Raw genomic sequence first — 16,682 nt, forward strand, 5'->3', positions numbered from 1 at the left:
ACTGCTTGTATTAATGAACAACATATTATTGTTATGTTTATTGCTATGTTTGCATCAATCACCAACTCCACACAACTTTTTATTAACTCTTTATTATTATTAGTATCAGTTCCTGTATACAAAAAAAAAGATCTGCACCATAATTATTATTAGTAGTATTATACATCTTGAACTTCTATTGATATTATGACATAATACCTGATGGCAGTTGTCTGTGTTGCTACAAAGTAGACCCAATAATGCTAATTACTAATCGCTACGCATGAATAAACATTAGTAAATAGCAGGTTGATGCAAATCCCTTTTGAAGATCATCAAATTGACAACATGAGATTGTCTCCGAGATTTATTTGTGATGAATTATTGTGGAATCTCATCTAGTTGAATTCTAATGATGTCAGTCCTACTGTCCAAATGTCAGAGATGAGTTGGTTCAATTCCAAAAGATCTCCTGGTCCAAGTCTTCTCTTGTCTCTACTGTCTGTTGCCTTTTTTCTTCTTTCCTGGAAACCAAAGATGAAACAGGAAGAAAATAATTTGGCAGAATCCAAACTAAACCTCAGTTAACAAACAAACAGTTCACAATACAAAATAGAATATTCATGCAAGGACGGTGATTTAATATTCCACTTCTTATCAAGTGTCAGGGAAGGTGTGTCCATTTGAGACATCGGGTAATGTGAGATGCCCTCCTGTATCTAGGCAATGGAACACATTTGTGGTCATGTGACCACTCCCATTTCCACCTGGCTATGAAGAAAAGTACCTCATGGTGATTTAGTAAGCATGCTTTTTAGGTAGAAATATGACAGGAAGTGACTCACATGAGCACAACAGGACATCAGGCACATTGCCGTGTGTTCATGGAAGTAAACTTTGCCCCATTTGTGGAAATTTCTAGGATTTTGTTCTCGTTTTCTTAACCAAAAGACTTTTTGGCGATGACAGTTTGCAACGTCTGTACTTGGGAAAGTAACCAATTACAGCGGAGTGGGCGTGCTCGGAGGCGGGCCATAGGTGGAATGAATCAAAACAGTCAAATCCAAAGAAATACAGCTGGAATAGGTGGAGATTCTGGAAGATCTAGAAAGTTTTCTGTGCGGGGTATTGTGTGTAGCTGCTCCATGGTTCCATTTATCACAGCAAGGCAGCAAAATAATGTCAGACCATCACACTACCACCACCATATTTTACTGTTGGTATGATGTTCTTTTATGAAATTTTACAAAAAATGGCCGGATGTTTGTCTTCAGGATTGTTTTGATATACAGCAGAATCCATGGTTCCATTTATTACAGCAAGGCAGCAAAATAACGCCAGACCATCACACTACCACCACCATATTTTACTGTTGGTATGAAGTTCTTACTTTTACGAAATTTTACAAAAAAGAGCCGGATGTTTACCTTCGGGAATTTTTGGTATACAGGAGAATCCATGGTTCCATTTATCACAGCAAGGCAGCAAAATAACGCCAGACCATCACACTACCACCACCATATTTTACTGTTGGTATGAAGTTCTTACTTTTACGAAATTTTACAAAAAATGGCCGGATGTTTGCCTTCAGGATTTTTTGGTATACAACAGAATCCATGGTTCCATTTATTACAGCGAGGCAGCAAAATAACGCCAGACCATCACACTACCACCACCATATTTTACTGTATGAAATTTTACAAAAAAGGTCAAATTTTGTCTTATAAGACCACAGAGTATTTTCACAAAGGTCTTTGATTTTTGCCCAGTGTTGTTCTTATGGTGGAGTCAAGAACCCTGACCCCCCTTAACTGCAGTTCTTTGAATATTGTGGGGACTTTTGTGGGGACGTGCTCGGAGGCGGGCTATAGGTGGAATGAATCAAAACAGTCAAATCCAAAGAAATACAGCTGGAATAGGTGGAGATTCTGGAAGATCTAGAAAGTTTTCTGTGCGGGGTATTGTGTGTAGCTGCTCTATAGGAGTCCACAGGAGTGTATGAAATTGCTAACTTAGCTTTTCCAACATGTAAACTGCACACAATTGATTCAATTGATGTGCACAACCGGACATCAATCACATTGTATTCCCATGTATTCCCATTTGTGGAAATTTCTAGGATTTTGTTCTTGTTTTCTTATCCAAATGAGTCCAAGAAGGAAGAGACAAGATTTTTTGGCGATGGCAGGTTACGGAGGACTTACTGCAACGTCTGTTGCGGGGGTTTGTGAGTGGGTGGATGTCAGAGCCAGGAGTGGTGGGTAATGGGAGCTCCTTCAATGCTACGTTTTTTTCTAACTAACTTTTGGATGTGAAGAAGAGCTTTTCCATCTTCTGTGAGGACCTTTATTGGAGTCTGGCATGGCAGAGCATGCCTTTGCGTGACATATAGGTCACATGACATATAAGTCACATGACAAATAGGTCACATACGTACATATATGCGACCCCGCCATTAAGACTGCAGTCGATGGGATAGGTATCCAATTTCTATCCACATAACCAATGAGGCCTGAGTCCCATTGGAAATAGGTTGGAATTGAACAGTAAATCAGATGCAGCTCACATATGACCTGCAGCTAACAAAGCTAATTGTCATTTGTTGGGTTCCATTTATTACAGCGAGGCAGCAAAATAACGCCAGACCATCACACTACCACCACCATATTTTACTGTTGCTATGATCTTACTTTTACAAAATTTTACAAAAAATGGCCGGATGTTTGTCTTCAGGATTGTTTTGGTATACAGCAGAATCCATGGTTCCATTTATCACAGCAAGGCAGCAAAATAATGTCAGACCATCACACTACCACCACCATATTTTACTGTTGGTATGATGTTCTTTTATGAAATTTTACAAAAAATGGCCGGATGTTTGTCTTCAGGATTGTTTTGATATACAGCAGAATCCATGGTTCCATTTATTACAGCAAGGCAGCAAAATAACGCCAGACCATCACACTACCACCACCATATTTTACTGTTGGTATGAAGTTCTTACTTTTACGAAATTTTACAAAAAAGAGCCGGATGTTTACCTTCGGGAATTTTTGGTATACAGGAGAATCCATGGTTCCATTTATTACAGCGAGGCAGCAAAATAACGCCAGACCATCACACTACCACCACCATATTTTACTGTTGGTATGATGTTCTTACTTTTACAAAATTTTACAAAAAATGGCCGGATGTTTGCTTTCAGGATTTTTTGGTATACAGCAGAATCCATGGTTCCATTTATTACAGCGAGGCAGCAAAATAACGCCAGACCATCACACTACCACCACCATATTTTACTGTACGAAATTTTACAAAAAAATGTCAAATTTTGTCTTATAAGATCACAGAGTATTTTCACAAAGGTCTTTGATTTTTGCCCAGTGTCGTTCTTATGGTGGAGTAAAGAACCCTGACCCCCCCTTAACTGCAGTTCTTTGAATATTGTGGGGACTTTTGTGACCTCTTGGTTGAGTCATTGTTGCACTTTTGGTGTCATTTTGGTTAGCATGCCGGCTAATCCTGGGACGGTTAACCACTGTTCACGTTTTTGACAATTGTGGATAATGGCTCTCACTGTGGTTAGCTAAAGTCTCAAAGCTTTATAAATGGAAAGGGGGGGCACCTTTTCACACAGGGCTATGTCGGGTTTTTTTTGTGCCACTTTTGAGGAAGAGAAAGAAGCAAAAGAAAATAACATTGAGCAAATAAAAACTAGATTTGATGAGATGGATCTGAACGCACGAATGAACGACGACGTAATCATCACAGGGCTTTGAACGCCACCCAGGGCAGCCCAGAACAAAGGAGAGCTAGATGAAATAGATGTTGGCACGTTCCTCCAATCAAAGGAGATGGATGTAGCATCCCGACACCTCAGCCGTCATTATCGTTCAGTTCGCCATAGGGAATTCAGAACGGCACCGCTGAAACATTCCGCGCATCTGACAAAACGCAAGAAAGACTTTAGGAAGCTAGATCATGTGACGGTGATGAGCTAATCATGATTCTTTGGCGACTAAAACGCGACAAGAGTTTTTGTTGATGGGACAAGACGACCCAAATGTTAGTGTCAGATGTTCAGACGTTGGTGTCAGATGTTCAAAATGAACGACATGTAATCACGTCTATTAGAGTGGAACCGTCTGGAACCGTTACCCATTGATTGGTTCCAGAGGTGTCCCAGTGGGTTAGAATGAGCCACAGTCTCAATCTCGGCCTAACGTCTGGTGTGGCGCATCACCCAGGAGTTATTTTTTTTCATTCTCATCTTCTTTGGCTCCCGCTTTGGGTTATGGAGGTGACAAATACTATTTCATCCAAGAAATTATTCATGGCAAAACGTCTGTTTTCACTTAAGAGTCGGACCTTCTGGAAAGCATAAGGAATAAAGTCGCACCTCGATTGGACAGCGTATGTGTTGTTTACATCGTTCAATGACATCATGCACCTAAAACTATTTCTGGGGGTTTTCTACTTTGATTCCATTTAAAGTGAAATTAACTGAAATTAACTGAAATTAATTAATCAGATTTTTTTTTGATGATTTTCAGCATTTTGTTGCAAAAATGCGATCATAGTTTTGTCACTCATGACTAGAATCCCTTGGCAAGTTTTATCTGGTCCTTTTGGTCCTGGACTATGTTGACACTTGACCAAACCAACCGTACTAGCAAAGCAACAAACTTCAGTCTGCATTTAGTCGGATTCATTTTTTTTAACACATTTCTTTCAGGGCTGCACGGCGGACGAGCGGTTAGCATGCGGGCCTCATACCTAGGAATTCCACCATCAGCCACATTTTTTTTCCCGTGCATGTGTGGGTTTTCTCCGGGTACTCCGGTTTCCTCCCACATTCCAAAAACATGCTAGGTTAATTAGTTAATTGATAAGCGGTAGAAAATTAATCAATGAGTGAATTTGTATTTTTGATGGTGACATTAGGATAAGGCTGCACGGTGGTTGAGTGGTTAGTGCACCGGCCTCACAGCCAGGACACCCAAGTTCGATTCCGAGTTTGAGTTTGCATGTGTGGGTTTTCTCCGGGTACTCCGGTTTCCTCCCACATTCCAAAAACATGCTAGGTTAATTAGCGACTCCAAATTGTCCATAGGTATGAATGTGAGTGTGAATGGTTGTTTGTCTATATGTGCCCTGTGATTGGCTGGCCATAGCTGGGATAGGCTCCAGCACTCCCCGCGACCCTCGTGAGGATAAGCGTTACAAAATGAATGAATATTTCTTTCTGTTTTCTCTGCATTATAATGCCATTATAACACTTATAGCAAGGTGCTGTGGTACTACACCAGAAATATAGTACTTCTTGTTAGCTGCTACAATATCAATATCGCTGTAGATCAATTAATATACAGGTCAGTTATGGAAATAGGACAATGTTAGTGTTTTTTTTATGTTTTTTTTTTAAAGCTTAAGCGTCAAAACTGTTGTGTCCCATTGATGTGCATTGTTAGCTAGCTCGTATTAACTTGTAAAATGGAAATAAATGTGTTCATGTTTCACATAAGGATTGTGAATGATGGGGAAAATTCCAAAAGGAAGTGCAGTTCCCCTTTAAGGCATTCGGATATCCTACCATGATAGATGCTAATTCCTTTGGGATATGATCGCCGTCTGGATTATAAAATGAGGATATTCATTCATTTTCTACCGCTTATCCTCACGAGGGTTGCAGGGGTGCTGGAGCCTATCCCAGCTATGGCCAGCCAATCACAGGGCACATATAGACAAACAACCATTCACACTCACATTCATACCTATGGACAATTTGGAGTCGCTAATTAACCTGGCATGTTTTTGGAATGTGGGAGGAAACCGGAGTACCCGGAGAAAACCCACGCATGCAAACTCAAACTCGGAATCGAACTTGGGTGTCCTAGCTGTGAGGCCAGTGCACTAACCACTCATCCACCGTGCATCCTTATCCTAATGTCACCATCAAAAATACAAATTCACTCATTGATTAATTTTCTACCGCTTATCAATTAACCAATTAACGTAGCATGTTTTTGGAATGTGGGAGGAAACCGGAGTACCCGGAGAAAACCCACGCATGCACGGGGAGAACATGCAAACTCCACACAGAGATGGCCAAGGGTGGAATTGAACCCTGGTCTCCTAGCTGTGAGGTCTGTGCGCTAACCACTCGACCACCGTGCAGCCCTATAATATAACTAATATAACTAATAACTAACTAACTCCACACAGAGATGGCCGAGGGTGGAATTGAACCCTGGTCTCCTAGCTGTGAGGTCTGTGCGCTAACCACTCGACCACCATGCAGCCCTATAATATAACTAATATAACTAATAACTAACTAACTAACTCCACACAGAGATGGCCGAGGGTGGAATTGAACCCTGGTCTCCTAGCTGTGAGGTCTGTGCGCTAACCACTCGACCACCGTGCAGCCCTATAATATAACTAATATAACTAATAACTAACAAACTCCACACAGAGATGGCCGAGGGTGGAATTGAACCCTGGTCTCCTAGCTGTGAGGTCTGTGCGCTAACCACTCGACCACCGTGCAGCCCTATAATATAACTAATATAACTAATAACTAACAAACTCCACACAGAGATGGCCGAGGGTGGAATTGAACCCTGGTCTCCTAGCTGTGAGGTCTGTGCACTAACCACTCGACCACCGTGCAGCCCTATAATATAACTAATATAACTAATAACTAACTCCACACAGAGATGGCCGAGGGTGGAATTGAACAAAATGAGGGTATACTACTATAAAATTACTGCATATTACGGGGGGACGGTTATGCTTGTGTCGTGTTTTTCCACAGCAGGTATTCTAACCTTTGCTTTTTGTCTTGGTTTTGCCAAGGCAGGGTTTGGAGACAGAAATAGTCTGTTGGCATTCAGCGTTGTAGAGCGCCTTCTTCAGTGTCCCGTTCCTGGTCTGGATACCAGCGCTTGCGTCGCACTCGCTCCAACTTCCGAAGCGATACTTGCAGTCGGCTAAACAGGAAGAAAACACCGATTAGTTTTTTCCTTCAATGAAAAATTATCTTTGGATTGTCCCATTTGAGGCTCGAGGGGTGTTACCTCCAAAGTTTTTTTTCCAGTTGCAGGGCACTTTGCATTTCATTCTCTTTGTCTGCTGGTCACATGACCCCTCCCTAAATCCGGTGCCGCAGTCGCCGTTGCTAGGGACACAGTTTCCATAGCGCCAGTCGGTGCAGTCTGACCCGGAATGGGAAGGTTTGATTTTCTCTGTGGATTGAGTAAAGATTTAGTAAGAGACGTGCCTCCAGAGAATGTGCTGCTAATTCAAGCACACAACAAAATACCTTTGAAATTTGTATTTGTACATAAGTATATAATTTGTAAACAAATAGAAAGAACATTTTTTTGGAGCAAAATGTACACGTGGGAAAGAAAATCTCCTACCTTTGTTGTTTTTCCCTCCAGCTACCATTTTGATGGTGATGAGAGCGACGAGGAGCAGCAGCAGCGTAGCCTTCATCCTGTCCGAGTGCACAAAAATCAAGAAAATCCATATGATAAAAATCACTATGCTATGCTAGGCAGCACTTTGCCCGGAATCAACCAACTGAGGTTACCGAACATAAAAAAAATTCAACCAATAATTTTCCATTTGTTATGCTTTTGGAAGCTGACCGGATGCTAATGAGTAGCTTTTGTTTAGCAACCCTTTAAAGTAAACTAACTCGCAAACTAGACAGCTAGCCACCTAAACGGTAGCCTTCAAGTTATTTCCCTTAAACTTAAAATTTAAACTTACCACTTCCACACGGATAGGGAGGATAACTTAACAGTTATTTAACCTTTAACATGAACATTAATCAAAACGTAATAATTTTTTCTGGGTACATGGGCCGCACTAACATTAAACTTTCATATCAAGGCGGGGCCCTCAAACTAGTGTCCTGCGGGCCACATTTGGCCCGCGGGCCCCATGTTTGAGACCCCTGCTTTAAAGCATACTTTGTCCAAACTATTTCCACGGAACAACCTAAGGACGCGTGGGGCCACATTGATGCATTTTGGGCTTAATGTAAGTAAATAGAACTCAACCATTTTGAGCTATCTAAATAAGACATTAAATATCTTCACTAAGTAGTTATATTTTAGGCCTAAAAATAAATCTGTGAGCCAAAAATGGCCCCTGGGCGGCACTTTGGAGACCTTTGATTTAAACACTTAATATGAAGCACTTGCTTCCCGATAAAATATTGTCGTTTACGGTGGTTTTAAGTAAGAATTTATCCTCGCTGTATCCATTCCAGTATAAACAAAAAGCAGTCGGAGAATGGAAGACTGCAATTAGAACTCGGCTGCTCTAATAGGCTGTCCAGGGAAGGAGGTGAAGGCATCTCCGGAGCCTCCCATGAGGAAAGAAGCTGTCTTACTCCAAGACCAGCAAACAGATAAAAAAAAAAAAAAATTAAAGATTGCTGCAATTGCCACAAAGCGGTTGGTCATTTCCAGCTCTTCCAGTGCAACGCTGACATTAAACACGGAGCATTTTCCCGTTTCCCTCACAGACGGAAAGATGTGTGTCTCATTAAGTTTGCTGGTGGAAGTCAGAGGTCAATTGCTTTGCGTTCAGTCAGCACAGACAAATGTACCCATGTGGGCACATGGTCACAAGCTGAAGACCAGACCAGGAATTTAATATATAAGAAATAGCATTTACTTGAATATAATGGTTTGGATTAATATATAGACTGGTGTGAAAAAGTCTGATTTCTTATTATTTTTGCAGGTTTGTCACAATTAAATGTTTCAAATCATTAAACAAATATTGCTTATATAATATTTATTATGTAAATATTAGTCAATGACAATATATGTTATATTTTAACACAGATTAATTGGGATCTACCAGTGTGGAAAAGGTAATAAAGCCATTTCTACAGCTTTGGGACTGCAGCAAACCACAGTGAGAGCCATTATAAACAATTCGGAAAACATGGAACAGTGATGAAAACTTCCCAGGAGTGGCTGGCCAACCAAAATTACACCAAGAGCTCAGCGACAACTCATCTAAAAGGTCACAAAAGACCCCACAACAATATCCAAATATACGCAGACCCCCACTTTCTTCAGTTACTGTCAGTATTTATGACAGGGAATAAAGTATGGTGGTGGTAGTGTGATGACTACCATCTGTTTGTGATCTAAAACGCACCAGCAGGTCTACCTCTGAATGGCTGAAGAAAAACTAAATGAAGACTTCGGAGTGACTTAGTCAAAGTCCTGACCTGAAGACCAAAAACCCTAGATTGTGGCCAAATTACAACAATTCTGCAAAGATGAGTGGGCCTAAAATCATCCACAGAACTGTAAGGTATGAATGTGAATGTTTGTCTATATGTGCCCTGTGATTGGCTGGTGACCCGCCTCTGGTCCGAAGTCAACTAGATGGATGGATGGATGATCCGAGACATTTAAGTGTGACAAATGAAATAAAATACAAAATCAGGAAGGGAAAAAGACGTTTTCCCACCACTGTCTATTGCTTAGCAAATAGCCAACAGAATACAATGGAACCTTGGTTAGCATCGTTAATCTGTTGCATTCGTTTCCCATAAGAAATCACGTAAATCCAATTCATCCTTTTTTAGAAAGCTGAAATTGTCAGTTTTGTTAGTTTCACATACAGAAACAATCGAAAATAAAAATCAAAGGAATAATTTCATCTCCAAAAGGGTTTGATAACCACTGATTTAAGGCTAGTTTTACCTTGAGGTCACCATGGACACCATCTTTGTTATTTCTTGAATCCAGTCGTGTTTCTCTCTCATGGCTTCATGGCTCAAAAGCTTTTTTGTGTGTGTTTTTAAATAACTCAAAATGAAGCCAAAGAAAGTTGCAAGTGCCAGCATTTCGTAAAGTCAATGAGAAGACCCCTGAAATATGCCTCACACTAATTAACTCGCTGACTGCCAGACATTTTCACACAAGAGAGCCAAGTTTTGGGGGTATGTTGGATTTCAAGACCCTCAGAATATTGAGTTTTAGAACTATATAAACATTGAAATTACGTAGAGAAACTTTTGACTCTCTTCTTAATGACATATAGCTGGGATAGGTGCAGATTCCGGAAGATCTAGAAAGCTTTCTGTGCAGGTTATTGTGTGTAGCTGCTCTATAGGAGTCTATAACTCAATACAAAGGAATAACAACAAAGGATAATAGGACTTAGCAAAATGCTTAGTATGTATTTTGAGACTGAGTTACATCGATGATGACTAAAGCTAGAAGGCTAATTATGGTCTGGATTCTTTTCAAGAAAGTCCTGTATCTGTTTCTAAACTTGCGTTTAATCCAAAGAGCTAGCGTCTCTCACCAGAACGGGGTTGGACCAGCCGCAATTGTGACACAATAGTTAAGAGTGTTTTTCAGTCATTTGTTCTGCTAAGAATGAGGTCAGTTGACTACGGTGGGATGCCGGGGAGACACGTCTCTGTTTGTCTCCAATCCTATCATACACAGCCTATACTGTCTGGAGGATTCGCTCTCAAGCCTTTTCCAAGGCTGCATGCAGAAAAAAAAACCCCAAAAAAAACATTTGGGAACAGCTTTGATACATTTTGTACAACATGCTAAAACCAAACCAATGTAGGGCAATGTTTGCTAGGCTATCTGAACAAAACATACACATCTTAGCTTAGCTCTGTCTTAGCCCAAAAGCCACTAAAAAATAAAGAGTGTTGACTATTTATCAGGGCTAGACAGTGGTCAAGTGGTTAGCGCGCAGGCCTCACAGCTAGGAGACCTGAGTTCAATCCCACCATCGGCCATCTCTGTGTGGAGTTTGCATGTTCTCCCCGGGTTTTCTCCGGGTACTCCGGTTTCCTCCCATATTCCAAAAACATGCTAGGTTAATTAGCTAATAGCCAAAAACTTACCACTTCCACACGGATAGGGAGGATAACTATTAACAGTTATTTAACCTTTAACATGAACATTAATCAAAACTTAATCATTTTTTCTGGGTACATGATACCATACAGCATCCATATCAAACATTAAACTTTCACATCAAGGCGGGGGCCTCAAACTAGTGTCCTGCGGGCCACATTTGGCCCGCGGGCCGCATGTTTGAGACCCCTGCTTTAACGCATAGTTTGTCCAAACTATTTCCACGGAACAACCTAAGGATGCGTGGGGCCACATTGATGCATGTTGGGCTTAAAGTTTGCCGAAAGCGATCCAATGTAAGTAAATAGAACTCAACCATTTTCAGCTATCTAAATAAGACATTAAATATCATTAATCCAAATTGTCCATAGGTATGAATGTGAGTTTGTCTATATGTGCCCTGTGATTGGCTGGCTGGCCTCTTGAAGACCTCTTGCCTCTTGAAGACAGCTGGGATAGGCTCCAGCACCCCCCCCCCCACGACCCTCGTGAGGATAAGCGGTACAAAAATGAATTAATGATTGACTATTTATCAGGACTTTTCAAAGATTTCCTACATTTACCGGAATTTCCGACCTTAATGAACTTTGGGTAGTGACCGAAAGGACAAGATCGGGGGTACAAGCGGGCAAAATGAGTTTTCCCCGCGGGGTGTTTGGGATCTCCCTTAGAGATAAAGTAAGAAGCACTGTTATCCGGGAGAAATTCGGAGTAGAACCGCTACTACTCCGCATTGAGAGGAGCCAGATGAGGTGGTTTGGGGATCTGGTTCGGACGCCAACCGGTAGAAGACCCAGGACACGGTGGAGAGACTATGTGTCCCAACTGGCCTGGGAATTTGGGTTCAGTTGTGTTGTCATTGACTAATATTTTTGATTGATGATCTATATTGATCTGTATTGATGTGACATAGAGCATATAAGCATTGTTGTCACCGTCCTCTAATTCTTCATCGTACTCAATGATTTCATAGCAAAAGGTAAATGAGTCAACAAGGGGGGGGGGTTCTTAGACCTGCCTTTGTGTGTAGACACTTCACAATGTTGCATGGTACATAATGGTTTCCTTGGTTACGCTGGCACAGCAATGCAGGACCCGGACCTTTCCTTGTGTTCTTTAAACGTTTACATTTTCTATATTTTTGTTGTGGCAGTTTTACAGGTTTTCAAATGCTATTTGATAGTTCAAACTAAAAGTATAACCCCCCCACCATATGCATATTATAGTTCTTACATTGACACTATTTTTTGGTTTAGGCTAGGCTAGTTTGTTTGCCCTGGTTTGTTTATATTTCTCAGTTAGCGACCGGTTTGGGTTGTCGAACAGTGTTAACATATTCATTCATTTTCTACCGATTATACTCACGAGGGTCGCGGGTGTGCTGGAGCTGTCTTCGGGCGAGCCAGCCAATCACAGGGCACATATAGGCAAACAACCATTCACACTCACATTCATACCTATGGACAATTTGGAGTTGCTAATTAACCTAGTATGTTTTTGGAATGTGGGAGGAAACCACACAGACTGCTGACAGTGGAATCAAATTTGGGTTTTCTAGCTGTGTGGCCTTTACGCTAACCACTCAGATGTTTTTGTCTTGCGTGGAAACCGTAAATCAATGCCCTCCCCCACCCGTCTATGACATCATCAGCAGCTGACTGTGGTTCTTTGCTAACTAATAGAGTTGTTAGTTTATGTTAATTAGTCGACCACTAAGCGAGGTTCCACTGTAGTACCAGAAATTCTGTAATAGTTGAATTTAAAACAACCAGAGAGGAAAATATATCCTGTGGTGTGACCTTTGACCGCCATAATAATAACTTTTTGACTCGCGGACCACATTGAGTTAACAAAATTGATATAATTAGTCCACCTGGAATTATTTGTCTTATTTTATCTGTAAAAGTGTCATACAATCTGCTATATGTGCTTATCTCTTATCTATATCTCTTCGTATTATAGCAGACCACATTTCCAATAACAAAACAGATTTTTTTTACTGAAGAAGACACTCTTGATAACAACTGTTGGACCAGATTCAAACACTTGATGTACCGGTTTTGGCCCCCGGGCCGTAGTTTGCCTACCCATGTGTTAGAACTACAGAATAACAGCAAAAAAACTACACACCATCTCAATGCTCTCTTTAGCCCTATTAGCGAATGTTGCATAATAAAAAAAAAACATGAAAAAAAAAGAAAAAAGGAATAAAAACTACAATATCGTTGCTAAAAAGACAACAAACAACTTGAAAGAAGTTAAAAGGGTACTTACTTGTGGAGCAGCTTGGACTTGAGTGGTAGTCGAGGATGTAAACTTTCTCTCCGAGTACTTTGTCTCTGTGAGCATCACACAAACCCCCCCACCCCCTCCTCCCGAGGCACCCCCCATTTGCTTTTGTCTCCAAAACCAGTTCATTCTGGTTGCATTAGCTCAATTCAGATCCCCATCACCCCACTCCACACATGAGCACACAAACACACAAAGACCCGTGTTACTCCACAGACCAACAGAAGTAACTAGAGGGCATAAACCGCTGCTTTACTTTTGGGATGCGTGTCCAAACAAGCCCCCCCCCCCACACACACAACCGCAAAGCTTTAATGACTTCAATCTTTTGCAAAACGGACTTTATGTCAAGTGTGATCGATTCCTGTCTGTTTGCATGAAGATGACAGGACGCAAGCAACAGGAATTTTAGTCATTTGCATGCCACAGCGGTTTGAGACTAGCATCCCCTTGTTACCATGGTAATCTACCTACGAGACTACACCAGTCTGACACCACTCATATTGTGTTGGAAAAATTGTTATTATTCATTCATTTATTTATTTTCTACCGCTGGAGCCTATCCCTGCTGTCTTAGAGCCTGGACTGGTGGCCAGCCAATCACAGGACACATATAAACAAACAACCATTCACACTCACATTCATACCTATGGACAATTTGGAGTCGCTAATTAACCTAGCATGTTTTTGGAATGTGGGAGGAAACCAGAGTACCCGGAGAAAACCCACGCATGCACGGGGAGAACATGCAAACTCGAACTCGGGTCTCCTAGCTGTGAGGCCCGTGCACACAGAGATGGCAGAGGGTGGAATCAAACTTGGGTCTTGTAGCTGTGAGGCCTGTGTGCTAACCACTTGGTTATTATTGTTATTATTATTCATTCATTCATTTTCTACCGCTTTTTCCTCACAAGGGTCCAGCGGGGGTGCTGGAGCCTATCCCAACTGTCTCCAGGCGAGAGGCAGGGTACACCCTGGACTGGTGGCCAGCCAATCACAGGGCACATATAGACAAACAACCATTCACACTCACATTCATACCTATGGACAATTTGGAGTCGCTAATTAACCTAGCATGTTTTTGGAATGTGGGAGGAAAACCGGAGTACCCGGAGAAAACCCACGCATGCACGGGGAGAACATGCAAACTCCACACAGAGATGGCCGAGAGTGGAATTGAACCCTGGTCTCCTAGCTGTGAGGTCTGCGTGCTAACCACTCGACCGCCGTGCCACCCTAAAATATATATTATTAGTACTTATTTTACCCTTGTAGACGCACCACCTAAAGGGGCATGCGTAAGTTTTGGGTGGCGGTCTTAAGCCTCCAAATCTGGTTCTCGGCACATGGAATGTGACTTCTCTGATGGGGAAAAAGTCCGAACTTGTGCGAGAGACATTCCGACTAAATTTAGTCTGACTCACCTCGACCCACAGTTCAGGTTCTGGAACCAAACTCCTCGTTTTGTGCATACGTCCCAAACAACACTTCAGAGTACCCGGCCTTCATGGAGTCCATCAGGGCGGTTACTATTTCACGTGCCTTGTAATTAGGCGACGAGTCCAGGGTGTACCACACCTCTTGCCTGAAGTCAGCTGGGATAGGCTCCATCATACCCCCTTGACCCTAGTAGTAGGATGCATGGATGTTACTGTTTCAAATGGTTGTAGCTTAAAAATGCTTAGAGATAAATGCATACTGTAAATGAGAAAAGTCTTAAGTACGACTAAAGGTTTATGATGGGAATAAATTCACTCATCTTATTTGCGTTATGACGTCACCAGGCTCAGAAACGGTCAGATCCTTGTCTCCATCATACCCAACAAGCTCATCAAAATGTCTGATCCACTTCTCATAGTCTTCCTCGTCTCTCACGGAAATCACCTGATTTGTTGGATCCTCAGACAATTATATGAGCTGTCAACTAAAATCACAGGAATTGTTTTTTTTTTAATCATAATAACAATGTTATTAAACAAACACTTCCACAAGTAAATGTATCTACTGTAAATAATGATTTCACAACCAGTGTATGTACTTACAGTCCATGAAAGAATAATTGGCAATGTCTAGAATAGAAAAAATAATCATTCTGCTCAGTTTCAGGTGGAAAGCACAAGTTGCTAACAAAATTTTAAAAAAATAATAATTTTTGGTATGGGAATATTTGGTCTTAGGCCATGTCCACACCAACATTGATATTTTTAAAAAGGCATTTTTTTATATGTGTTTTCACCTTAAAATTGAACTTTTTGGAAAATATTTTTTTATGTACGGAGACTTGTGTAACATTACCTCATGTGTCAACATAACTGTTACTGACGGGTGTTGATTTCATTTCTTACATGACTATGGATATTGAAAATATCTTTGTTTATGTGGATATGGCCTTAATATACTACATATATATATATTTATATATACATTTTCATCAAAAAGGCAACAAAAGCCCTCAGCACTGATACAATACAGCACACTAAAATAGCAACACGTGCTGAAGGCAGGTTAAAAAATGTAAAAATTTAATCAAATATTAATGTGAATGTTTTACATGGCAAAAAAAAAATGCTCTATATGGCTTACTGATAATAGCGGAAATCTGTTAGCAGACGTTCCCCAGTCCGGCGTTTTTAAAACTGCGCCTCACGAGAACGTAGCCACACGGTAAAGCAAATATTCACTGAGGTTGTGTGTCCTGAGCTGCTTTTGTGACATTTAAAGTCGTCATTGTCATCATCATTATTTGTTTCTAAAAGACGCTTAGACCGCCGTTTCCTGGTCTTCCCTCTGAATCATCTGGTAGTGTTGCCGATTCTCCAGGTAGGCTGCCAGCTCAGCATCATTCGCTTTCTCCGCCCGGTTCCTTGGCGTGTCACCCTGGCGAGAGACACATGTTTGAATTTTTATTTATTTTTAAAATGGTAGGCAAATAATTATTCCCTTGCTCATCGGCGCTAACTCAACATCAGCTGTTGATTGGTTGACACCTCCGTCCTCGCTTTACACGAGCATCCAAAACATGGTCTCATTCCGATCACCTAAGTGCGGCGGCGGTTATTGACACTCAAAGATTCACCTCACAAGCCTTTTTTTTAGTTCCCCACCTAAAGGCACAGCCCACGGATTGGGATTACGGTCCGGAGGCTGGCTAGGCCACTAAATCATCTTCATGTGACACTCTGTTATTTTGGCCAAAAGTGTTTTTTTTCTTCTTCTTTCTTCTTTTTCTTGCATTAAAATGAAAACGCACCCCCCCGACAGTCCCCTCCCGTCCAAACATTTGAGAGTACTGTTGTAAAGTAACAATACTCTTAAAGTACAGTTGTTTGGGCTACTCTACCCATATCTGAATAAATAATTCATGTATTATACTGTATATTTCACATATATATAGAGTATATATGGAACTTGGCATGTGAACACTTTTGCTCTGATCTGATCTGAGAAATACTGATGTCACTGTGGGCCAACTAGCTGACCCTGATAGGT

At 41.2% G+C, this 16,682-nt stretch overlaps 2 protein-coding genes across 3 annotated transcripts in view; both read right to left on the reverse strand.

The window, feature by feature from the left end:
• Positions 1–64: 64 nt before the first annotated feature.
• On the reverse strand, positions 65–14,765 carry LOC131137728 (midkine-A-like). 2 transcript variants are annotated; one of them, XM_058085991.2, is made up of 5 exons: positions 14,618–14,765; positions 7,404–7,480; positions 7,059–7,226; positions 6,810–6,971; positions 65–503 (listed from the first exon to the last, which is right to left on the reverse strand). In XM_058085991.2, the coding sequence occupies exons 2-5, from the start codon at positions 7,477–7,479 to the stop codon at positions 475–477; spliced, it is 435 nt and encodes a 144-aa protein (XP_057941974.1). In that variant the 5' UTR covers position 7,480; positions 14,618–14,765; the 3' UTR covers positions 65–474. The 2 variants fall into 2 exon arrangements, with proteins under 2 accessions (XP_057941974.1, XP_057941973.1); XM_058085990.2 differs by lacking the exon at positions 14,618–14,765 and adding an exon at positions 13,179–13,461.
• A 391-nt stretch (positions 14,766–15,156) lies between these two features.
• LOC131137647 (diacylglycerol kinase zeta-like) overlaps positions 15,157–16,682 on the reverse strand; it is a 52,481-nt gene continuing 50,955 nt past the window's right edge. The window contains exon 37 of the mRNA XM_058085831.2: positions 15,157–16,070. Coding sequence (XP_057941814.2) covers positions 15,954–16,070 — 117 coding nt within the window. The 3' untranslated portion in view covers positions 15,157–15,953. The remainder of the gene's footprint in view (positions 16,071–16,682) is intronic.

This window comes from Doryrhamphus excisus, linkage group LG17 (genome assembly GCF_037039965.1).
Source record: "Doryrhamphus excisus strain RoL-2023G ecotype Guam linkage group LG17, RoL_Dexc_Guam_v1.1, whole genome shotgun sequence".
Lineage (NCBI taxonomy): Eukaryota > Metazoa > Chordata > Actinopteri > Syngnathiformes > Syngnathidae > Doryrhamphus > Doryrhamphus excisus.

Bases quoted from the DNA above. Each gene is read 5' to 3' on its own strand.
- LOC131137728 (XM_058085991.2), bottom strand. From the start codon at position 7,479: ATGAAGGCTACGCTGCTGCTGCTCCTCGTCGCTCTCATCACCATCAAA. The intron at 6,972-7,058 runs GTAACACCCCTC...CTTCCTGTTTAG, and splicing joins CTGGAAAAAAAACTTTGGAG to CCGACTGCAAGTATCGCTTC. The intron at 504-6,809 runs GTTAGAATACCT...TTTGGTTTCCAG, and splicing joins AACCAAGACAAAAAGCAAAG to GAAAGAAGAAAAAAGGCAAC.